Below are 21479 nucleotides of genomic sequence, written 5' to 3' on the forward strand. Positions count from 1 at the left end.
TTAAAAAAAAAAAAGTTACTACTTGGATGCAAACCATTTTTACCAAAACATCCCATTCTTTTATGTAGAATGATTAGTTTATTAATATACACTGAGTAATCGTAAGCAGACAGTTTATCATAAGCAGGAGGTGTGCTTTATCAGGAAAGTTGACTATTATGGTAATTCTAGATTCACTATTTCAACTTTAAGGCTATGCTTCATTATTAATGCTTCCTCTCCGTTTCTGAGTATTTGTACTGTTGATGAGAATACTTTCCAAAAATCTGATACACAATATCACTGTAGGTGTAGGCACTGCTTCAGTATGTCCAGAAATCCTTCCTGTGCAAATTTAGTTTTCTTCAATTGATACATTTTGGTAAATTTGGAATTTAAAACAACAGATTTTGAAATTGATACTGTAAAATTTAATTTGGAATTAATATTGCTGAGTCACTCCACATGTCAAATTCTACAAAGAAACAAGTGAACATTAGGTTGCAGCTGTGAACCATGTTTATATGTAAATGATTACTTGAATATTAACAAGCAGAACTTACCAGGTTTAAGAACGCTCCAAATATGTAACAACTCTTCAATGCAGTTTATCCATTTAGGCACTTAAATCTTGTACCCAAACTTATGTTTTGATTGCTAATAAAACACAACTCCTTTTAAATACATCTGAGACGTTTAGACAGGTACCACTTGTGAAAAAAGGCATCAAAAATAAGCTTCAACACCACCGTAATATATTTTATTCTTCAGGATGTTACACTAATATTCTTCAACTGGAACTCATTGCATCAAATGTTTGTAGAAAGTGTGCAGTTCTCAAACTTGTTCAGAAACTCCTTTCCCAGAGATGCAATGAGTGTTTCAATCCTTCATGAAATAGGCACAAAATGCAAATTCCTTCATTAATGAAGCCAGTTGTGTCAGTGCCCAGAATTTAAGAATAACTTAGTGGTGGTAAGACCCACCAGAATCATTATTCTCTTCTTTGATTTTCAGCAGCAATTATTTTTTTTTTTTAAATCATTGGTCTCCATCCAGAATCTTACAGTTCCCCAGCCTTGCATGCATATACTGTAGTTAAGTATAAATTTAAGGTCATTCACATTGTCCACAGCAAAGATGCCTTTCCTTCATACTGTTTCTTCCGTTGACAGCAACAATGGATTAATGTATTCAAATCCTTCAAATTCTGACTGGTCTATTCGTTTTATTATATCTCTGAAAAACAAAAAACAAATTTAATTTTACTTGTTGCAGGTAGTGTTGTTGCTATGTCTATGTTCCCCAGGTAACAGCAGAATACCCTACAGAAAGCTGTGTCATACAGACATACAGAAGCATCAACAAATGGGACAAAAGACTGGGACACCTCTGAACGTATATTTCATACTCATGGCTCATCCCACTCATGGGGCCAACCTAGGATTATAGCAGGCACTTTATAATACAAAGAGGCTCTGAAATGCTGTTGTCTTTCAGAAGAATTCAGCTTTGTTGTGTAGCAGCAAGGAAGAAGGGAAGCACACAGAAGCATGTAAGGCTGAAATGTGCCTGCTGCTAATAGTTATGATACACAACAGCTTCTTGCACAGATGGCACACAACTGTATGCAGCACTTCAGGCAGTATCTGATAAATTAGAAATAGTAAATCCATTACTAAATGCCCAGTTCCAAACAGTACTTCAGAATCAGCTTTATTAGGCACCCAAAAAGAGCCACAGATTGATCTGGGCACACTTTCATTAAACAGCTCTGCGGAATTCATTTACAACCCTGGAACACAACAAATTGGTTTTCTTCAAACGTGAACAAGGCAGCAGGCTGCAAATGATTGGAAAACAAATGCAGCATAGTCTACAGCACAGGGCATCTAGCCTAATAAGGAAAAAGCAAGCAGAGGAAATTAAAAATACTGAAAATAAAAAGCAAGTGTATGAAGTAGAAGCAAAGTTTTCCTGCTCTCTCACAGTAAAGCTCACCTGAAAAAATTCTTGCTGCACTGCAATTTCAGTATTATCTGTCTTACATTTTTGGGAAAGCTCAACGTTTCCTGATTCACTTTTGTTCTGCACCAAAATGCCAGATGAGCAGCAAATAGCTTCACTGTACTTGTGACAAAACAGCACCATGCACTAAATGCTTCACACACAAGTGACAGCTACAAGAACGTTTCTTCTGATGTTTTCCCCCCTATTGCACAGAGCTTCCCCTTGTCCTTCCAGCCATCACTCAAGCTTCTGACTTGAACTTTTAGCACTTCTGTAAATAGCCCAAACTGTGTACAGTTACTTTAGTAGAGTTTGGACAATCTAAGATTCAAACTGTCTGGGTTAGAACTAAATTTTGATGTTGAGCAAGCGCGTGCTCAACAATAAATTAATGAGGTGTTCTGACCAACTTAGGAGATTATGAGCAATTTTCTAATACATAGAAAGTAAGGTAAGTTGTAGAATATTTGAAGACATTGACTACGTACTAAAGCTAAGTACATATTTAAAGATCACTATGAGAAAACAACTTTTTACAATTTAAGATTAAATTTAATGTAAAACTGTATTCAGGGAAAAAGAAAACTTACTCATCATCTGGGGTTAGCTGCACAGGTTCACTGGTGAACTGCGTATCAAAGTTGTCCAAACCATAATCATCTGTGATCTGAGGCTGAAATGGAGGGGTTGTTTGCTTCTTTTCCAGCTAGGAAAAAATACAATGGGAGAAGAAAAAGTTAGAGATATTCAGTAAGTTGTAAATTCCCTCAATATAACATAAATTGGCTTGAGAGTACATACAGAAATAAGTAACTATAGTTATACGTTTTAATATTGGTGGAAGGTACAAACATGCTAGTAAATTTTTTCTAATAGACTGACACTAAATTGTACATGCTTCTGGATTATATTTAAAATGCAGCAAAAGGATAATTTCTGATTATTTCTCCAGTTATCTTCAAACTTTAATTATAGAAAAGCTGTTTCTCAAGTCTCTCACCATATAAATTAAGAAAAAAATCTGTTGCTCTGTAAATCTGGTTCAAGATTTAAAATTGACAACACATTCCAGAAGCTTTCCATTCAAGCCAAGAAGCCTCCCCAGAATCTCTCACGTTTTCCCCCTCCTATGAACGTCTCTAAAGCTGCCTCTTGCAAAGGCATTTGCATCAAGATATCCAGACTTACTGGTTAATGTCAGTTCCAGCACAGAACAAAACTGTAAGCAGCATTTACTAACATCCCCATCAATGGCTAGTCGTTAAAAGCAAGAGCTATCACAATAGCTAAAGCAACCTAGAAATTTATTTTGCAATTAAAATGCAACTTTAAGTTTATTTACATACAATGCTTCCTGCTGTGAGATCACAAAGCCACTATTTATCTGCCATACCAAGGACTGCCAAAACATGTAAGAAAACACTTTTGATTCAAATAATGCTGCTCTAATCATTAAGAACCTTTTCTCATTTGCTGCAGCAGTAGTGTGCTCAACAGAAACTATAGTTTATTTATTAAGGCAAATCCCTGCTATCATCCAGAGTTGTAAGATTGCTCTTATCACAGCTCTGAGTGACACAGGAGCTGCAGACAGATTGTGATGTGTTGAAATCTTTATCCACAGCAGTTAAAAAACAGGAATTCCCCCATGTTTAGCTTGTTCCAAGGGGTAAATTATGGATGGGTGTTTTGACTTCCAAAAGCAAGTGGATGCCCACACATATCTAGCCTGCTTTGTGAGCTGATCACCAACCACAGTGAGACGCTGTGAGAATGCCTTGCCAACTGCATCACATATTGCCTCAAATACAAAATAACACTACCACAATGGAAGTAACGTAGAAAGTCTCCCAGTTGAAGCACTGTAGAGTAAGAAGCATCCTAAGTTTTAATAAATCAAGTTTTCGTAGGATTGTCTACAAACAGTTCTAGTGGATTTGTATACTTCTTGCATGGTTAAGTTACTATATATCAAATATTTGTGAACAGAATTCATCATGACTTGGTATCTGACAGTACAGTCTAAATTAACTACAGCAACAAAAAGAAAGTGCTTCGTAAGAGAGAGGAAAGGAAAAAACAATTCAGTAGGTTTCCATTCACACTTAAACACAAAATGCTGTAACCAAGACAGCATTTGCTGCCCCTCTTCCCAGCTCTACCACGCACAAACAGTCTAATTCCTACATAAGGCACAGCCCAAGCAGCAGCCAAGTCAGTGCTACTGCTCAATTCCTCCACAGGAGCAAACAAGCTATTCCAACGCATTACATTCTGGAAAATCAGTGAGGTAAACACCACCACTTAACACCAAAGGCAAGAACTTAAACCATCAGAACATGATGTGAACTGAAGCGCATTGTGCACACACAGCCAGAGCGGTGAATGTTTCCAACACGCTGTTCTATGCATCCATGGCATTTCAAGGAGGTGACATCATTAATGTCGTGTGATGTTATTTCAGGTCTGCCCTGCAAACACACATTTCATGGGAAGGCAACCAACCAGATTCTAATGCCTACAGTTGTTGATATGCTGAAGCTTTGACTTAAACTGAAACAAACACATAATTTAGGGGTGCAATGCAAAGGTAACAAAGAAAGCATTTATGCTAGAGAAAAATGATGCATGAAAAAGTGTAACGTTTTTTAAAATGTGAAACATCTACATATTTCTAACGCCTCACTAATTAGAAATGTTAATAAGTAAACAAAAAAATGAAGAGTGCCTTTCATTCTAAGTACGTGATTCTATCTATTAACAACAGAGATAGCAAAAATCTTCATAGGCAGATTCAGCATGATGAGAACTGATGAGCTTAATTATCAAATGCACCAAGTACAGAAATATCATACAAATTAGCTCACATTAATACAAACATCTGATGAAGTTTTCCTACATTCTAAAGGTTACTTTACATTACAGTGCTGTTAGGTCTGTCTTTAAGGAAGCTACTGCAATGATTTCAGAGACCCATCCAGATCAGTGCCTCGGGAAAAAGCAACTCTCAAGTTCTGGCCTTTCCAAACCCCATACATCACCAACCACAGCTTTGCCAGAGGTCTTCATACCCAGCCCTCCCTCCACCTCTCCCCCACGATCTGTGTTCACCTCAGCTCATCTAGCCAGGAAACAGAGGTAATTAACTGCTAAACTGTCTGGGAAACTGCTCCTGAGAGACAGAACAGAAACACACATTTCCCCTCTTCTCTTTCACCAGGACTAACCTGGTCTCATCTGCCATGATGCTCTTTTTCACATGAAGCACAGAATGCAGTATACGTTCAGATGCTTATCAGGGTCCTAACTAGCAAGTAAGAACTATAGCACATAAACCCATCATCTCCAAAATTACATTAAAAATGCCATTCCTGTAACATAAGCACTTGAAGGAGGTACATTACAATTGTCAAGTGTAAGTTTTATCTGATTTGACGACATTGAGATTAGCTTTAACCTATAGAACTCTGCAGAAGTTTGGTCAACTTCTCTTTCACAACATATAATCATTCTTTTGTAGCTCAATATGAAACAGTCAGAAAGTACCACTGAAAGCTTAGTTCCCAAATCACATGCAATGACAAGTTAATACACAACAAACAGGAAAACAAGCATCGATGCAGTAAGAGGAGGAAGTATATATGAAGCTTTCCATTCCTATTGGGCTGTAAGTGTGAAAAATCAGGTCAGACGATTTCGATGAGTCATTCAAAGGTTTAACTGCAGCCAACGTAGATGGCTAAAACCTTCAAAACAATTGTTTACACATTTATTGTCAAAACAGTGAAATATTCCCAGATACAATCATCAAGCCTTGGGAAATCAGAGGAGCAGGAACAGTTGCAACATCAATATGTTGGATACCGAGAGAAACAGTACGGCTACTTGGAAGAACTCACCTTCCTCCCTACAATTTTGATTTTTTATTGCTTCTAAATATTCACTTGAATCTCCCAACTCTCCTATTAAAAAACAATAATACTGCCATCAGGTCCCACGCTCGGATTTGATTTTACAATCACACTGTGGCATTTGTTAACCACAGAGAAAGTGTTGTTTCATTAGAAACCCAACTTCAAAAGGATAAGCAGTGTGCTAATGACAAAGCCAGGCATAGCAAGTGATGAAAGTGACAGTTCAGTGTGCTGAGTGAAGCACATCATGAAACGAGCTCCTCCATCCATCGCTGATGATTTATGGATGCCAGTAAATTTCATCTATTTTGTAAAAACAATTCTTACAGCAACATTTCAGAGACATTACTGAGCATTAAGAAAACTGAAATTATTCATTTGCCCCTAAACTGCCAATTTACAAGTTAGCTATAACCAGAACTGTTAAACATCACCGATAAGATATGGTTATCTGTTTTCTTCTATTTATGATCATCTAAGATGGCAATTCTACAAAATGTTTGCTTAATTGGCACGCTGCTTTTGTTCAAAGCTCCTTTAATTCAAGAGGCTGTGTACACATCACAGAACTGGCATCTAGAAATGGACTGAAGTCATTACTTGCCTGCAGAAGGAAGTGTCAGAAAGGATTCCAGGGTAAGAATGCAAAATAAATTGTGATAATGCTATTCTTCAGTGTTGGCACATGTCTATCTTAACATCCTCTGTAGGTACTTACAACATTTGCTGGCATTACTACTTTCAGAGTACAGTTTTATAGCTATATTGTCTGTGCTTTCAGAGTTGTCTGAAATAGCCTTATAACAGTAGAGATTTTCCATGTATGATACACTTCACAGTGGTTTTCCCATTTAACATTACTGGATTATATTTTAATTGGAAGAACAAAGGGTAAATAAATGCAGACTTCCAGTACTAACACACCATGTTCATCACTCACCCTGGGTTTCTTTAATGGGTCATCTAAGCAGAAATTACAGAGCTTGAAACAGGACCAGCATTCCAGTTATATGCTTTGGAAAAAATACACAAGAACAACCTCAGCTGTATCAAATGAGAGGTACAAAACCCTCTCCACGGATCCCCTTGTAATTGAGATGGAGCAGAACTGGGGACAAGATGCTCAGTGGCAGGGTAAGAATTTAGCTTATATTATGATCCATTATTAAATTACCACTGAAAATTTTCTTGTTGGTAGAATGCTAACAGGCATGCAGCTGATCAAAGAATAAATTTCTAGTTGTTTCAGAGTTAAGTTCTGGCTAAATGAATTATTCCTGCCTTCTCTGCACTGTGGAGGTAGTTTTTCTTTAAATTAAAGAAAATATACTCAAATTCCTTAATAGAACAGGGGAAAGTAATTGATCACCACAGAAGTTAGTACTTAAAAGCTGTGGTAAAAAGCGTTATGTTACAGGTAACTTCCTAACCACTAACTGAGCTACACATCTATATGCTCTGTGTTTCTACAGGGCATAGAAGTGACCAACACATGAATTAGAAGGAAGTTATTTATGAGGCTATGAGCAGTTGGAACCATTTTTACCTTCCTCTGAAGCTTCTGGTAATGGCTTTGATAGAGACAGGCTACCAGACTTGATCATTATTCTGATCTGTTATGGCCTACGTGGTACATACACTTTGGGTTAAGCCTTGCTGGCCACTGGAGGTCACCGTTCCTCTAGAGAAATATCAGATACAAAATCAACATTCAAAGCTCCCCCTGGAACACAACTAACAACACTAATGGAAAATGGAAAAGCACAGTTTGTTTTCATGCAATATCCTCAGTGACAACAGCATTACGTGACAAAGCAATAAGATTGTTTTAATATATATTTCTGTATGAAGATTGAAAAACTAAATTTTGTTTTCATAGCAATAATACTCCGTGATACACCCAGCTTTCTCCCTGGCTCCAGCCTCTTCACACATCTGGATGGATGGTTGAAAAACACCGAGGGAAGGGAAACATTCTTATTTTCTACACCAAGGCCTGTAGGTTCTCTTACAGGTCTTGTTCAGTCTTAAGGAGTTGTATTCTATATTAAATAGCATTCTATGATTCTATCCGTTCTATGACTCGTTTCAGTAGCATTCTTTTGAAGAGGTTTCTCACTAGTTATTACACCCATGATGTCCATATGTTATCAACTGAAACTGCACATAAGGAGGCCTCTGTGCTGCCTGCATACCAAAAACAGTAACATGGACTTGAGAGCTGGAATGTATTATGTCACTGTATTCTGAAATTAAGTAAAGTTTCACAGCTCCCAGAAAATCCTCTCACAACTATTTGACTTTAGGCTTCTCTTTGCCTTGCAGATCATATACTAATTACTGCCACTTTAAAATAATTCAAAATGCAAACATGGGCTTCTCCCATGTAAAACAGAAGTTTATGCAGAGTGTGTTGGCTCCCAGAATCTTATTACAATGTATTTTATAGGTCAGTTTCACAAGGAGAAATTGAAGGTTTTTGGATGTTTTGAAGCAACACAAACAACAAGAAGCCACACTGACGTGAATTATACTGAGACCAGAAATGCATTCCTATTTTTGTAACCTTTTCCATAATTATTAACATAAGCAGCCTACAAATTCAATGATTCTAAATGCCATTTGAGAGAAATGTCAAAATACTTAAGTATAACTTATTACAAGTTAAGCAGTGAACACCAATATAGTTAGTGCTCCACATTTAAAAATAGAGATCCAAAAATAATTCAGCCATTTAAGCTTTCTGTTCTAACTTGGTACATGTAGTCAAGACTGGAAAAACTCCTACACAGATGCAGAATGTTGCAATAGAAGAAAGAGTCAGGACAGTGTATTTACTTCTCTTCCTGAGGAACAGCATTTGTGTGCAATTACAGGAGATTAATCTAGACTACTTAGTGCTCCTGATACACCACCAATCAAATGAAAACATCTGAACTACAATGCAGTTAAGATTCACGTCTCTAGAGACTCTGATGAATGCTCGACTAGAAATCTACAGCTAACAGGTAAAACTTGCAATTAAGAAGTATAAGCAAACAAGTATGGAAAAGCTATTGGCTGTATTTAGTAGGAAGGGAAACACACCAGATGAACTGCAGCACTTGAACAGAATAAATGACTTGAAGTAGCCCTTAACCTTCAAGTCAGAGCAACAGACTAAATGTGTTCTAGTTTTCAGTAACATCAACCCCAACACTATAACCCTAAAATTTATTTTGTTAAAATACACAAAACAAAAAAGCCAGCCAAGCTACCATCACCATAATCTAACAAGACAACGTAAATGATGAGCTGATACTGCTGTCCAAAATGTAACCATAACTGCTTCTGCACACAGCTAGCAGAAGCCATGGCTTTGTAGCACTTTTTCAATATGTAATGGATAAACACTGTAAAAATAGGTACTTTGTGCTGAAAAATTAGAAAGGTTGTGTTCGTTCTCCCTGAATGCTGTTAAACCATCCTGCATACAGAGTAATCTAATATGTTCTTAACCACACCACACACAACTCAGATGACCAAGACTGAAAACAATGCTTACAGAGGTTTTGCATGTTATCCTAAACACATTTTCCAATACTAGAAGCATAGCTTAGTTTTTTTCCTGACATCTTAGATCCCTCCTGAGCAGTGCTGTCCTAATTATCTTGCAAAATTGTACAGAAATCCACCCCAATTTTTTATTAGTGTTTTTAATTAGATATTTAATACCAAGGCTTTCGACCAAAAAGTAGGTAGAAAACCAAAACTCAAGTAAACTCAGCATATGTGATGATCAAGAAGTAATAGTTCCAATTAAGAAGTATTTATACAGATAAAGACAACAGATCCAAGAGTCTTCTGCACCTGTCAGAAAAACTCTGCAAAACAGAAACCCTGCAGTGCATGGCATTTATATTCTAACACAAACTGCAGTCAAGCTGCATTACAGCTACCACTGGGTAGCTAACATAATGGAACACAGCACGTAGGTAAAAGGAGAACACAAAACGAGCCATGTCTGTGACAGAAGTAGACATCCTTGTAATTATGGTACAAATCACTCTGGGAACGGCAGGTATTTTAAAACACTGGCTCCTAATGTAGTGAATGTCTTCTCTGAATGCCTGAACAGCAGGCCTGGAAGCAACAGTCACACGGTTCTTGTCTGGACCTCTTTCACATTATTACAGGCACTGCTGCTTGCCTGTTTCTATATTTTGTGGAGACTTCCCAGGACCATGAAAACAATACATGCATATATTCTCAATATTCTCAAAGTTCAACTAAATTATTAAAAATGTAATGCTGGTAAGGAAGAGTTCCTGACTTCTTTTTGGCTGTGTCAATAAATGCAACAATGCAGTTCCTATGGTGATTTTCTGCAAAGCAGAGACAGTTACTGAGTAACAGAAGCTTTTATAGAACTAGCTTTAATAAATATGCATCCAAACCTACAGACATGCATGTTGTCTGCTCCATCCTAAGCTAAACATTTCCATTATAACACCAGGTATAGAGAAAAACAAGAAGAAATAATCAGAGAATCATTTCAAGTAGCTACAAAACTTTCACACCACTTTTTTTTTAAAGAAAAAAGATGCAACCCTTCTCTGCCATAAACATGACTTCACTCTTACCTACTTGAATAATCCTACTCATTTTAAAAAGTACATAACTTGTTTTTTTTTAAATAATGTATTACAAGTAGACTACAAATGCTTTGTGCATGTGAAGCATCTCACCTCCCATGGCTGTGTATTAACTGATTCTGTGGCACTTTACCTGCTCTTGTTCATTCAGTTCAATGCCAACCTGCCCTCCCTTTGAGGTGGAAATGTTTCTAACCAGGGAAATTAAGCACTGCTTGCTAAGACACGCTGCCTTTCTCTGTTAGGACCGTGTAAAATGACAACTGCAGGCACCTTGCATCTACACTGGATAAATTAACAAGAAACTAACAAGAAGTTCCTTTTGAAGGCACAAACAGAAGTAATTATTTTTACCAGATCCCAGTCTATGCTGCGGAAAAACGTGTGAGACTTGATATCAGAAAATCCTGTTTGTGGCTGACAACCAAGCCTTTCCTTGGGGTCCTGCAAGAAACACAGAAACACACTGTTACATACTGAGTCAGTTACAGCCCATTTTTGTCACAACCCCATCTGTATCACCAGCATTCTCCACTACTACACAAACACCTGTTAACATGCACATGCTATGGCTACCAAAGCATCTTCATTCTCTTCTGAGTTCATATAAAAGCTCTATTTAACTAAGTATTTTACAACTTCTGGCAATAATAATTAGACTTAATATATAATTCATATCCTTTCCCCCCTCCCCCCCCCAATTTGAATGATAATGGTTCTATGGATTTCAATGAACTTCATTCAATGAACATTAAGTATTACAGATAAGAGTTTATAAATGTCTATAACAGCTTCTAACCAAGGCCAGGCTTTTAAAACAAGTCTGATATGGGAGTTCTTCAGAACTAACAAGTTGTGTGGTGGTGGTTTGGTTGGTCTTTTTTAAATCATACAGGATGCCAAGGTTTTATAGATTTTCTTAATAGTAAGCAGATTAACTTCTTAACCGTATTCCTTTCAACAGGAAGCTGACTTCCAGATATTAGATGCTAAAAATAAGAGAATGTAATTTACCTTGTTTAAAAATCCTTTTAACACATGGGAGGCCTTGACAGAAAGAAACCTTGGAATCCGGATGGGCTTCTCAAGGATAACTGTTACAGGTTTAAAAACAGTAATATTGTTGTTTTTTTTGTTTTGTTTTGTTACATTGACCATTATTTCAATACAAACATTATATTGTTCAGATATGTTACCATTTGAAAAATGGTTACATATGGTTAATTTTGAAATTAACAAATTTTTGAACATAAGGAGTTACAGTAATACAAACTACTGCAGCAAAACTTCAAGATTTCAGAAAAAAGTGTTAGCTACATGATCTTTTTATTTGTACAAGAACAGGAAATAAAACATTTTGTGTCCTTAGCATATGTAAAGTCTGTTTTTAAATAATAATTCATAATTCCATACAATTTATTTGGCTTCACTTCTGTTCTTTGACATGCTTTTATCATCTGTAGAAAGGTTCCTAATTCCAGGCTATTTCATCACAATAAAATAAATACCTAGGATGAAAGCTTAAAAATACTTCATATACTGTAGACCTGTTAGCAGCTGTGAGATGAGAAAAGGAAGAGATAAAGTAATTCTAAGTGTCCTCCTGCAACTGTTAATTTTCATTATTTCTCCCCCAAGAGAAATCATAGGACACAGAACTGTACCTTGGAAGAGGTAATCTTCAGTGTTCATGTCTGGATTGTCAGTAATGATATCAAATGGAGACCTTCCTGCCATCATTTCAAACATCAATACACCAAGAGCCCACCAGTCCACGCTGAACCCTGTCAATATTTACACAGTAGATTTTAAGCTGCTCTTCAAATTTCAGAGTTCTCTCATAATGTGAGGAGTAATGGTCTGGTTCTATATGACCAGTATCAATGGATGAAACTTGACAGGAATTTGGACCACAAAAGCAACCCGTATAGATTTTGTACGTGTCTATACATAACCCAACCTACTGATCAGATCAGTTTATAACAACAACACTGGTTAAGATTATAGTTTTGACTTCTGCATAAACAATGAACTTTGTCACAGCATTCCATAACTTTGCCTGGGGAACAATAGCAGTTGGGATGTCAAGTATAACAAGGGTTGGGGATTGATTTTGATACAGTGACACTGCATTGTTCAGGGAAAGTAGGATTTAAAGCTAGCCAAAATGAATGACTTCTGAACTTAAAAGGTTGTTTTTCTAGTGCAAACTTATACTGTATAACATGCATTTAAATTTTCTCAATATATAATGGCACAAAAATGAGGAAATCCAGTAACAACAGTATTTGAACAATGACTCCATGACTCTAACTTGGATTTGTGCTCAGTTATAACACCAAATTGTTCAGTCTCAGCTTACCATATTCTTCTCCCCTTAGGATTTCTGGTGCAATGTAATTTGGTGTTCCACAGAAAGTGCTCGTAGTGTCACCAGGACCCAATCCTTCCTACATACAGGCAGTTTAAAAAATTAGAAGTTTACTAATTTGGAGGTAGAAAACTGAACATTAGAAATGAACTCAGTCAAGGTCAACTTCTCTCCCGCAAAGTGATCAGCATAAAAAACACAAAGGAAGAAGTTACAAATCTGGTCTTATGCTTCAGTTACTTTGCAGCATTAAGTTGCTCTTCCACAACCAATTCTGTGACACTGGTGTTAAGCAAAGGGTAACTTCTGTCAGTTTTCCCTTGGTATCACTAGTACAGTGTTGGACTTAAAAGCTTAACCAAAGAAATACACTACTGAGTGACAAAGAAAAGAGAAAAGAAAGCTTAGAAAATTTTACCTTGCACATGCCATAATCTGTTAATTTGATATGACCCTCTGCATCTAAAAGAACATTGTCTAGTTTTAAATCTCTGTAGATTATGCCTCTTTCATGTAGGAAGTTCAGAGCAATACAAATTTCAGCAGCATAAAACCTGAAAAAGAGAAAAATCTTAAAGACTGTACAAAACCAGTTTGTCTCTGAACAGGATACTGAAAGGAAGCTACATTTGTTCACAAAGGTATTGAACTCATCCTGTAAAACCATTCCTTTAAAAATGGCAAATGTAATTTTAAATTCTATTAATTATCTATCAACATATCAAAGAAATGTTAACTGAACATGAAGCAGTAAATACAAATACACAGAAATAGTTTGCCAATCAAAAATCACATCTTTTAAAAAAGTTAACATTTCTTACCATAGCACAACACTCTAATCTTTGAAAATAACCTTCTGTTTCCTCTTGGCTATTCATATTCTCTTATAAACTTCCTAAAGAATCTCATACAACATGAAATAACAGAAGGAAAACCACAACAGCTGGATTAGTAAAATACCTTGCATGTTCTTCAGGAAGTTTTCTTTGCCGTTGCATATGAAACATAAGGTCTCCTCCATTTACATACTCTATGACAAGAAATAATCTGAAAGTATATAATAGAATTAATGGCTTCCAAGCAAATTCTCAGTAGGAAGAAAACTACTGCTATTCTTCCAATTTGAGCCATTTTCACTTCCACTCTTCAATCTGACTTGCATATTTCTTATGGTTACCGCAACTACTTAAGATTAGGAAAGAAGCCAAAAGAATCCTTATTTGACCCATACTAGGCAGGAGCACATCCTTTATTTGAAAGCAAATAAAAATGAAGAAGCCAGACTAAACAGGAAGAGGATATTTCATTCAATTGTCCACTATTTGCTGTGAAAGCTGTAGTACTACCATAAACAGTACAAAAGGCAGCAGTGTTTGATTAATATTATGGACAGGAAATCCCTGCATTTTGCTCCACACTGCATTAAGTTACGCCCTCTGAACTGGCTTTGGTGAAGCAATGGAACCCTTCCAAAGTTTTCTGACTGCCATGGCAGTGGTTATACCTCCTTTACAAGAAGCTTTCTGTTTTCAAAACAAAATTTCAGATCTTTCTTACCGACTCGTTGTTTGAAAGCAGGAATGTAAACCAACTAGGAATGGGTTGCTGGATGCCTGTTCAAACACGTGTTTCTCTGTCTGTACCCAATCAATATCCTGAAATAGAATAATTGAACAATCAGAACTTCTACCAGATAACCACCATGAACATTCCCAGAAAATAAATTGTTTACATCTAACCTCCCTTGTATATAGTGTTCTTACACATGTCCTTAAGAAAAGCTAAATAACTAAAACCGGAGGAAAATAGAAAACAATTCAGCTCAATTATTCAGTGGGTTTAAATAACTGAGCTTCACTTGCTCATCTGATACTTGAAATTAACTCAATGCAGTTACCAAAATGTAATGAGTTTGTCCAACCAAAATCACCCTCAGTGGTATCACAGACTGCCTTTAATATGTCAACAGAAGTTCTGACTACACACTGCAATACAATATAAGAATGAAACAACATGTGACTGATTCAAGTGAAGTATTTGTACCAAAGTACCAAAGTTCAGATCCACAATAAAACATTTCATCATTTTTCTTATAACCATAAGAAATTAAAATGTTCTGGACAACTGGTTCTAGCAGTAGATCCAAGACATGACACAGATCACACTATGAACATTCAGCACCATGCCAACAAACAAGGAATGCAAGTAGTAAGAATTCTCTATTTCTAACAGATACTTCCAGCTCTCCAGCCAATTTGGAGACAACCGAGACAGATGCTGAGAATTCAGGCCTTCCTGTCAAGAACAACTGGTGAAGAACTGTACAAAGGGAAACAAAGACTTCAATCCCAGGACAACCCGTCTGGCTGAGGAACTGAAGTCTCAAAGGAATCAAGAACAATTACCAACAAAACCAGATCTGAAAGGTTTGTGTTTAAATGCTCCTCAAGATGTTACATTTCAGAATGGGAAATGTGGGCTAAATATGAACGCTAAATTCAATTTTGAAAAAACACATTCATTTCTTGTTTTAACAAATGATTTCTCCTCTAAGAGAACCCAAACTAAGCTCATCATATTTGTACATACAAATAATACACTGGTACTACATTAGTAAGCTAACATTAACAGGATCGAGCCTAGAAAAATTCATATTCTTCCCATATCTTCTGGTATTACAGCCCATACACCTCTTCATATGTGCTGCCACTCCTGCACAAGCATGTCACACTGCAGTGTGCCACTGAAGCTGGCAGCCTGACAACGTATGGCATTGTTCTGCAAGGTCTCTCAGAGCACTGTCTGAGCAGGGCTGTGGGCTGTGAACCCATCCCCCACTCCTTAACATGGCACGTTCCAGCTCTGTGGCACTGCAGGTGGTTCAAACCTCCCTTCTTTGCTGGGATTCGCTTTATCCATTCTGTCTTCTTTTAAGTGAACATAAGTGTACAGATTAGCACACTTGTTTGAACATTCTTCACATGCATTCTACCAAATTTAAGAGTTTTGTTTAAATGAGAGACATTTCAAATTTAATCTTGATGCTACACTTTAAGCAGACAGTTAGTGACAGATGACTTCAAAAGCTTGTAAAACTCCTACGACAGAACTGTTTTCTAAGATTTCTGCTGCCTTCTAATTTGAATGATGTTTGTCAAACAGCACTACATTTCTAAAACATGCAGTGGAATGCAGTTAACACAGGCTTACCTCATCATCATGGACCAATTCTTTTTTCACTACTTTCATCGCATAGATTTGATCATTCTTTTTTAACCGAACTAAAAGAACTTTGGCATAGCTTCCACGTCCAATAACTCTGATTAAATCGAAGTCCTGTAGCCCAAGCCCCTGAGAAATCTTAATTCCATCCATTCCATCAATGACTGGTTTGATATCCTGCATAAAAGAAAGAAAACAAGTAGTTAACTGTTATGAAAGTATCTTCTCTTTCTAGCATCCATCACAGCCAAAAGGTCTTTAATCACTGGACAGAGCTCACTGAGTTTACAAGCTGTTGTCACTGTCACACAGATCTGAATGGCTGATAGTGACTTATTTAGAAATATTTTGTTGGTGTTTGTTTTGTTCTCTAGTTCTTGCTCTAGTTGTTCAGTGAATCACATAAGTACTCCCTACTGGAAAACAGAAGGCATTCTTTTAGAAGTGACATTTTAGTCATTCTTAAACTTTAGGCTATGTTGGATTATACTTCACACTGAGCAAAGACCATCTTTTATATTCTGAAATGTGAGAATTGGCAGAAAATATCCTGCCACAAAGAACGCTGTTTTTAAATTCTAAAAGATAAACTTGATCTTTACTATCTGCTGGAATTATGTGATATAACACTACAGATTAAGTAGTTGAAGATTCGCATACACAATACACTTTGACTTTCCAAATTTCACCAGGATACACAATGCTCTGACATACTTCTATTGCCTATTTTTATCTGACCTCATGCTACAGTACTTGCAGACAGATCAGTGTTCTGCTGAACCAAGTATTTATATAAAGAATCTTGATCTAGGATTGACTGCTATTAGAAGAGATTGCTGTGAGCTTAAAGACTCTATTCAACAAAGCTACCAGAATACCACATCCTCTTTGCAGGACACCTTAAATTATTTTAGTAAAGCTCAAAAGCAAGACTGGGAAGTCAGATCATTGTAATTCAGAAGAGCATCCATCAAAATTTAAATTAAAACAGTGTATACCTGAGCACTACCATAGCAGAAACTGCAGACAACAACAACAACTCACGTCTTGGCATCTCTGAATTTGAGACAAATTCTAAAGGCACATGATGGAAAATAAGGCAGTCACTTACCCAAGAGCAAGAACAACTCAAGTGTAAATTAATAGTAGTGACAAGTATTGTAGTGGAAGTAGAGGAAAGAAGGTACAGGTTTGTTTGGAAGCAGGATAACAAATCAGCTGCTACAGTTCTGTAAAATGCATTTAATTCAGATATGCCAGAAGCATTTTTAAAAGCAGCTTCTTGAAATCCTTTAGAATTCAACTCCTTTAAGGGAATAACAGTATGAAGAGATTGTGTCAGAACCTCTACAAAAGCTGAAAAAAATAACTTAAGTACATGGTACTTTACTTGTATTTCCACAGGAGCTCTCTGTAAATTATTAGTTATCCAGAGAGCTAGATAGGTAATGTACTACCAGATTGAACCAACTCTCTTAATGTTAGCCTGCAGAGGTAGCCCTAGGGTGAGAAGGGGTGTACATCCATTAGAGAGGGCAGACAACAATGTCAAAGCCACCACATGCTGTAAGAACCTATACAGCCAAACAATCTGCTAAAACAGTATTGTTTCAGCGCGAATGCAGGGAATAAAGCATCTCTCTCGCATCATGACTCAGATGACAAGAGCTGTTTATAGAAGAAATCAGAAAAATCCAACAAAATGCTTTAAAAATCATTTTCAGAAAGAAAATTCAGACCTCTTACTTAAGTAGTAGCAGAAAAAACAGCTGAAATATAATTAGCTATTTCGTAAAAGGTGTATGATTAAGAACATGTAGAACTGAATCACAACAGTAATTTTACAACATACCTCAGAGTCATCTTTAATGCTGTCATGCTTCCGGTTTGAGGGAATGTAAGGAACTGGAAAATATGTCAAACAGAAGTAGTGTGATTAAGGCCTTACTAGGAATAATTCAAAAAGTGATAAATGGTAAGATAATTCAGTATTTAAGGGTTAGCAGTTTGCTATAAATACTGTGGGACAGTCGATCATGTTTTTCTACTCTATTCTTCCAGTCTTGACAGTAGTTCCTAACCAAGGGCACTGCAGAAATAACCAGCTCTGAGACAGCCAGGAACTCACCAGTGAACATCAGGTAGGATAAATGAGCCCCAGACCCAGAACAGGTTAAACCACAGAAGTATTGATCTAGAAGGAATAATCCCAAATTCCACGCAATTTAGGAAGCCTTCAGAAAGTCTCAGAGGTGCCCTTACCTTAACACTGTAGATCAGATCTGTTGTTGCCAGCAGATCCACACTTAAATTCATATTATGGAATGGTTTCAAAACTTATGAGTCGAGGATAAATCTGAATCAGATGACATGCTTAAAGGAAACTTATTGCAATCAACTTTCTAATGAGCAAAGTTAATGGGACAAAACTAGAGCTCATCAGCCCCAAGTAATCTTTTGATAAAACAGACAAACTGGAAAGTGGGCTGTGTGTTTCGACTACTCTGGTCCATAGATCCACTCTACCACACCACACTTGCAAGTATGAAGAGAACGTTACCTAGAGAGCTTACTTAACTCTTCAGTAATGAACACAGAAAAGACAATTGCAACCTCTAATACCAACGTTAAAGATTTCACCCTGTGAGGAATATCAGAGGAAGCAAAGTTACCAATGAACAAAAGATTTTAAAGCAACAAAGATGTTCACAGTATAGTTGCAGTATTGTGACCTGAAAAATCTACAAATGAGGAAGAACAGGAATTCCATCTTGACAGAAGAATACTCACTTCCATCATTTTCTTCTGAAGGGAGGTCAACTTCATCATTTTTATCACCTAACTGAGGTTCCTGGGAAGGCATGACCGAATCCTTTGAAGACAGACAAATCACACAGAAAAACAACATCAGCTCACACAGACCCTCTTAGGCCACAGTGTCTTCCCATGTAACTGCAACAAGAACCCTACATTTGTAACTTCAAGAAAAAAAAACTGGATTTCCAGAAAATATTTCAGAATATTAACACACTGCAATTGTTCTTTTTAACTACAACAGATGCCTAATCATCTCCCAAATGTGAAATTAGTATACTGTATTGCAAAGTTCAAACTAATTCTTCTTAAGTCTTCTGAGTGTTTTATGTGGAACTGCAACAAACTAAACACATGTCCAAATGATACTGTGCACTCACTTTAGAGCAGTGGCATATTCCTTTACTCATTATACAAAGGTATCAAATGACTTGATAAATATCACAATACCAAGTACTATTACATTATGTTTGGACACTGGTCTCATCCACAACTCATGAACCACATAGGATGACTCCAGTACGTACAGGAACACGTACAAATAAACTGCAAATAATCCAATAATGTCAAGGTAAGTTGTATCTAACACCAGCGAGGAAAAAAAATAATGGTTTAAGCTTCTAGTTAGCAAAAAGAACGATGCAAAAAAACAAGTAAAGCACTGGTTAAAATCTCTGATGAGAATATGGAAGGGCTAAAGCTTAGGGACACAGATTAACATCTAAAACCTGGGGAAGATAGTAGGGATGCCACTAGAAAAGCAAAAAGTCTTGGAGAAACAGATGGCAAAACCCAGCACAGAGGTGCAAACAAGATCTAAGCGAGTGTCTTAGTTCTTAAAACATTCCCATAGGCTTTAGAAAACAAATGCTAAGACTGTCAGTGACATCTCTTTATCTATCTGTAAAATGAAATACTGTCTACAGGAAAAGTAAAAAAAAAAAGAACAAGCTTGCTCACACACTTCATCACATCTCAAGTTTTCTTCTCTCACTTTACTGCTCACAATCTAAAGGCTTATCCTCTGTGGGCATTTTGGAAACTGAAAATCAATTAACACCAAATGTTATGAATCTACAGCCACACACAGTGTTTAATCACTTCGGATGCACAACTAGAATTAGCAGAACAGGGCACAGTAAGACATACTAGTTTTAGACAGAATACAAACTTAAACACAAACTCACCATATGCCTTTTGCAGGTCAGTGGAACAAGTATGTGACAACGTTTATGGACCAACAATTTGCAGTTGATACACTTGTAGCCTTGCCTGCTGAGACCCCATATCCTTTCACTGCACTGGCCACAGTATGCTCTCTAAAAGGCAGAACGCACATTATCAATTCCCATTATCAATTCCCTCCTGTAGGCTGGTAGTTAGCTAGCAGAAAGAGCTCACCCCACAAGGTCCCACCCCTATTCACTTCCTAACAGATGTGTAACAGAATTTGTGCCACATGTGTAAAAAAGTATCGTAACAGGCAAAAAATGTTACAGGACTCCACAAATCAAAATATGAAGACTGTCCTACATCTGCATTTATATACTTCTGAGGTAGAACATAGGTAGAAACCCTGGAAAACATAATTAAAAATCTTATCTATCAAGTCTGATTTAAAACCTCTGCGTGTTGCATTATTTAATACCTGAAATATACGGCCTTTTTTCTTCATGTCTGGAAATGGCATCTGAATAAATTAAATCAAAATGAGGACAAAGTAGTAAGTCAGACATTCTGCTGCTGACTTTAACAAGGCACCTCTTTAAGTAGTTTTTCCACTGTATGTGCGCTGTGGTCATTTTATACACTTTACCCAAACTGCAAATAGATCCTTTTAAGCCAAGAAGTGACCTTCCTTCAGTTATCTCCCTACATACAGGGCAGAGGTTGCCAAATGGTGACTTGCTTACTATTCACTATCTGCAGACTCTCTCCTGTGATTACTGTAGTGGGTAACAACGCTGCCCATCATCCTGCTCAGGCAGCCCTGCACTCATTCCCCATTTCAGGCTTAGAACTCTGCAACTGTCCCAAAGCCACAGAACAGTACAAGTCTGTTCCTCCCAGCAAACTGCAGTTAGTGTGGTTATTCAGATCCTCAGACTAATGAATCATACATGGTGCCCTGCCCAAAAGCATTAAACTACTACGAATCCTTTCCAGTATATAATGATCAGAGACTGGATGATTTTTGAAAAGAAACTGTTCTCTGTATCGCCTCTCATATCTTAATAGCTGTAGAAAACAAAGTTTAATTACATTCCATTTAGCTATGTAGCTACTCCCTGACTGGGAGAAATCCAAGCTACACTGTCCAGGGGAAAACAAACAAGAGAAAGTGCCAGGGCAGTAAGCCTTGGACATCTGTAGCCGCTTCTTTCAAAAATCCTGCTCCACCAGACAACTCTCAGTACCCCTGTATGGGTTTGGCAGCAGTAATATCGAAGGCTAAATAAAATGTCCTACAGCTTGGAAACAGCATACAAGAAAATCTCATTTAGTTTGGTTAGATGCAGGCAAGCAGCAAAAAAA

General features: G+C 37.1%; 1 protein-coding gene across 1 annotated transcript; it reads right to left on the reverse strand.

Annotated features, from left to right (window-relative positions):
• Positions 1–712: 712 nt before the first annotated feature.
• LOC100538756 (protein kinase C zeta type) lies at positions 713–20287 on the reverse strand. Its single transcript, XM_019622517.2, has 13 exons — positions 20132–20287; positions 18921–19002; positions 17983–18035; positions 16119–16307; positions 14466–14563; positions 13869–13955; positions 13327–13462; positions 12900–12987; positions 12202–12321; positions 11552–11631; positions 10892–10981; positions 2580–2695; positions 713–1218 (listed from the first exon to the last, which is right to left on the reverse strand). The coding sequence occupies exons 1-13, from the start codon at positions 20132–20134 to the stop codon at positions 1131–1133; spliced, it is 1230 nt and encodes a 409-aa protein (XP_019478062.1). The 5' UTR covers positions 20135–20287; the 3' UTR covers positions 713–1130.
• Positions 20288–21479: the final 1192 nt, after the last annotated feature.

This window comes from Meleagris gallopavo, chromosome 23 (assembly GCF_000146605.3).
Source record: "Meleagris gallopavo isolate NT-WF06-2002-E0010 breed Aviagen turkey brand Nicholas breeding stock chromosome 23, Turkey_5.1, whole genome shotgun sequence".
NCBI lineage: Eukaryota > Metazoa > Chordata > Aves > Galliformes > Phasianidae > Meleagris > Meleagris gallopavo.

Excerpts from the sequence above, each read along its gene's own strand:
- LOC100538756 (XM_019622517.2), bottom strand. Across the intron at positions 13,956-14,465 it reads TGCTTTCAAACAACGAGTCG|ATTATTTCTTGTCATAGAGT; the intron begins GTAAGAAAGATC and ends ATATACTTTCAG. Across the intron at positions 12,322-12,899 it reads CCTAAGGGGAGAAGAATATG|GGTTCAGCGTGGACTGGTGG; the intron begins GTAAGCTGAGAC and ends AAATATTGACAG.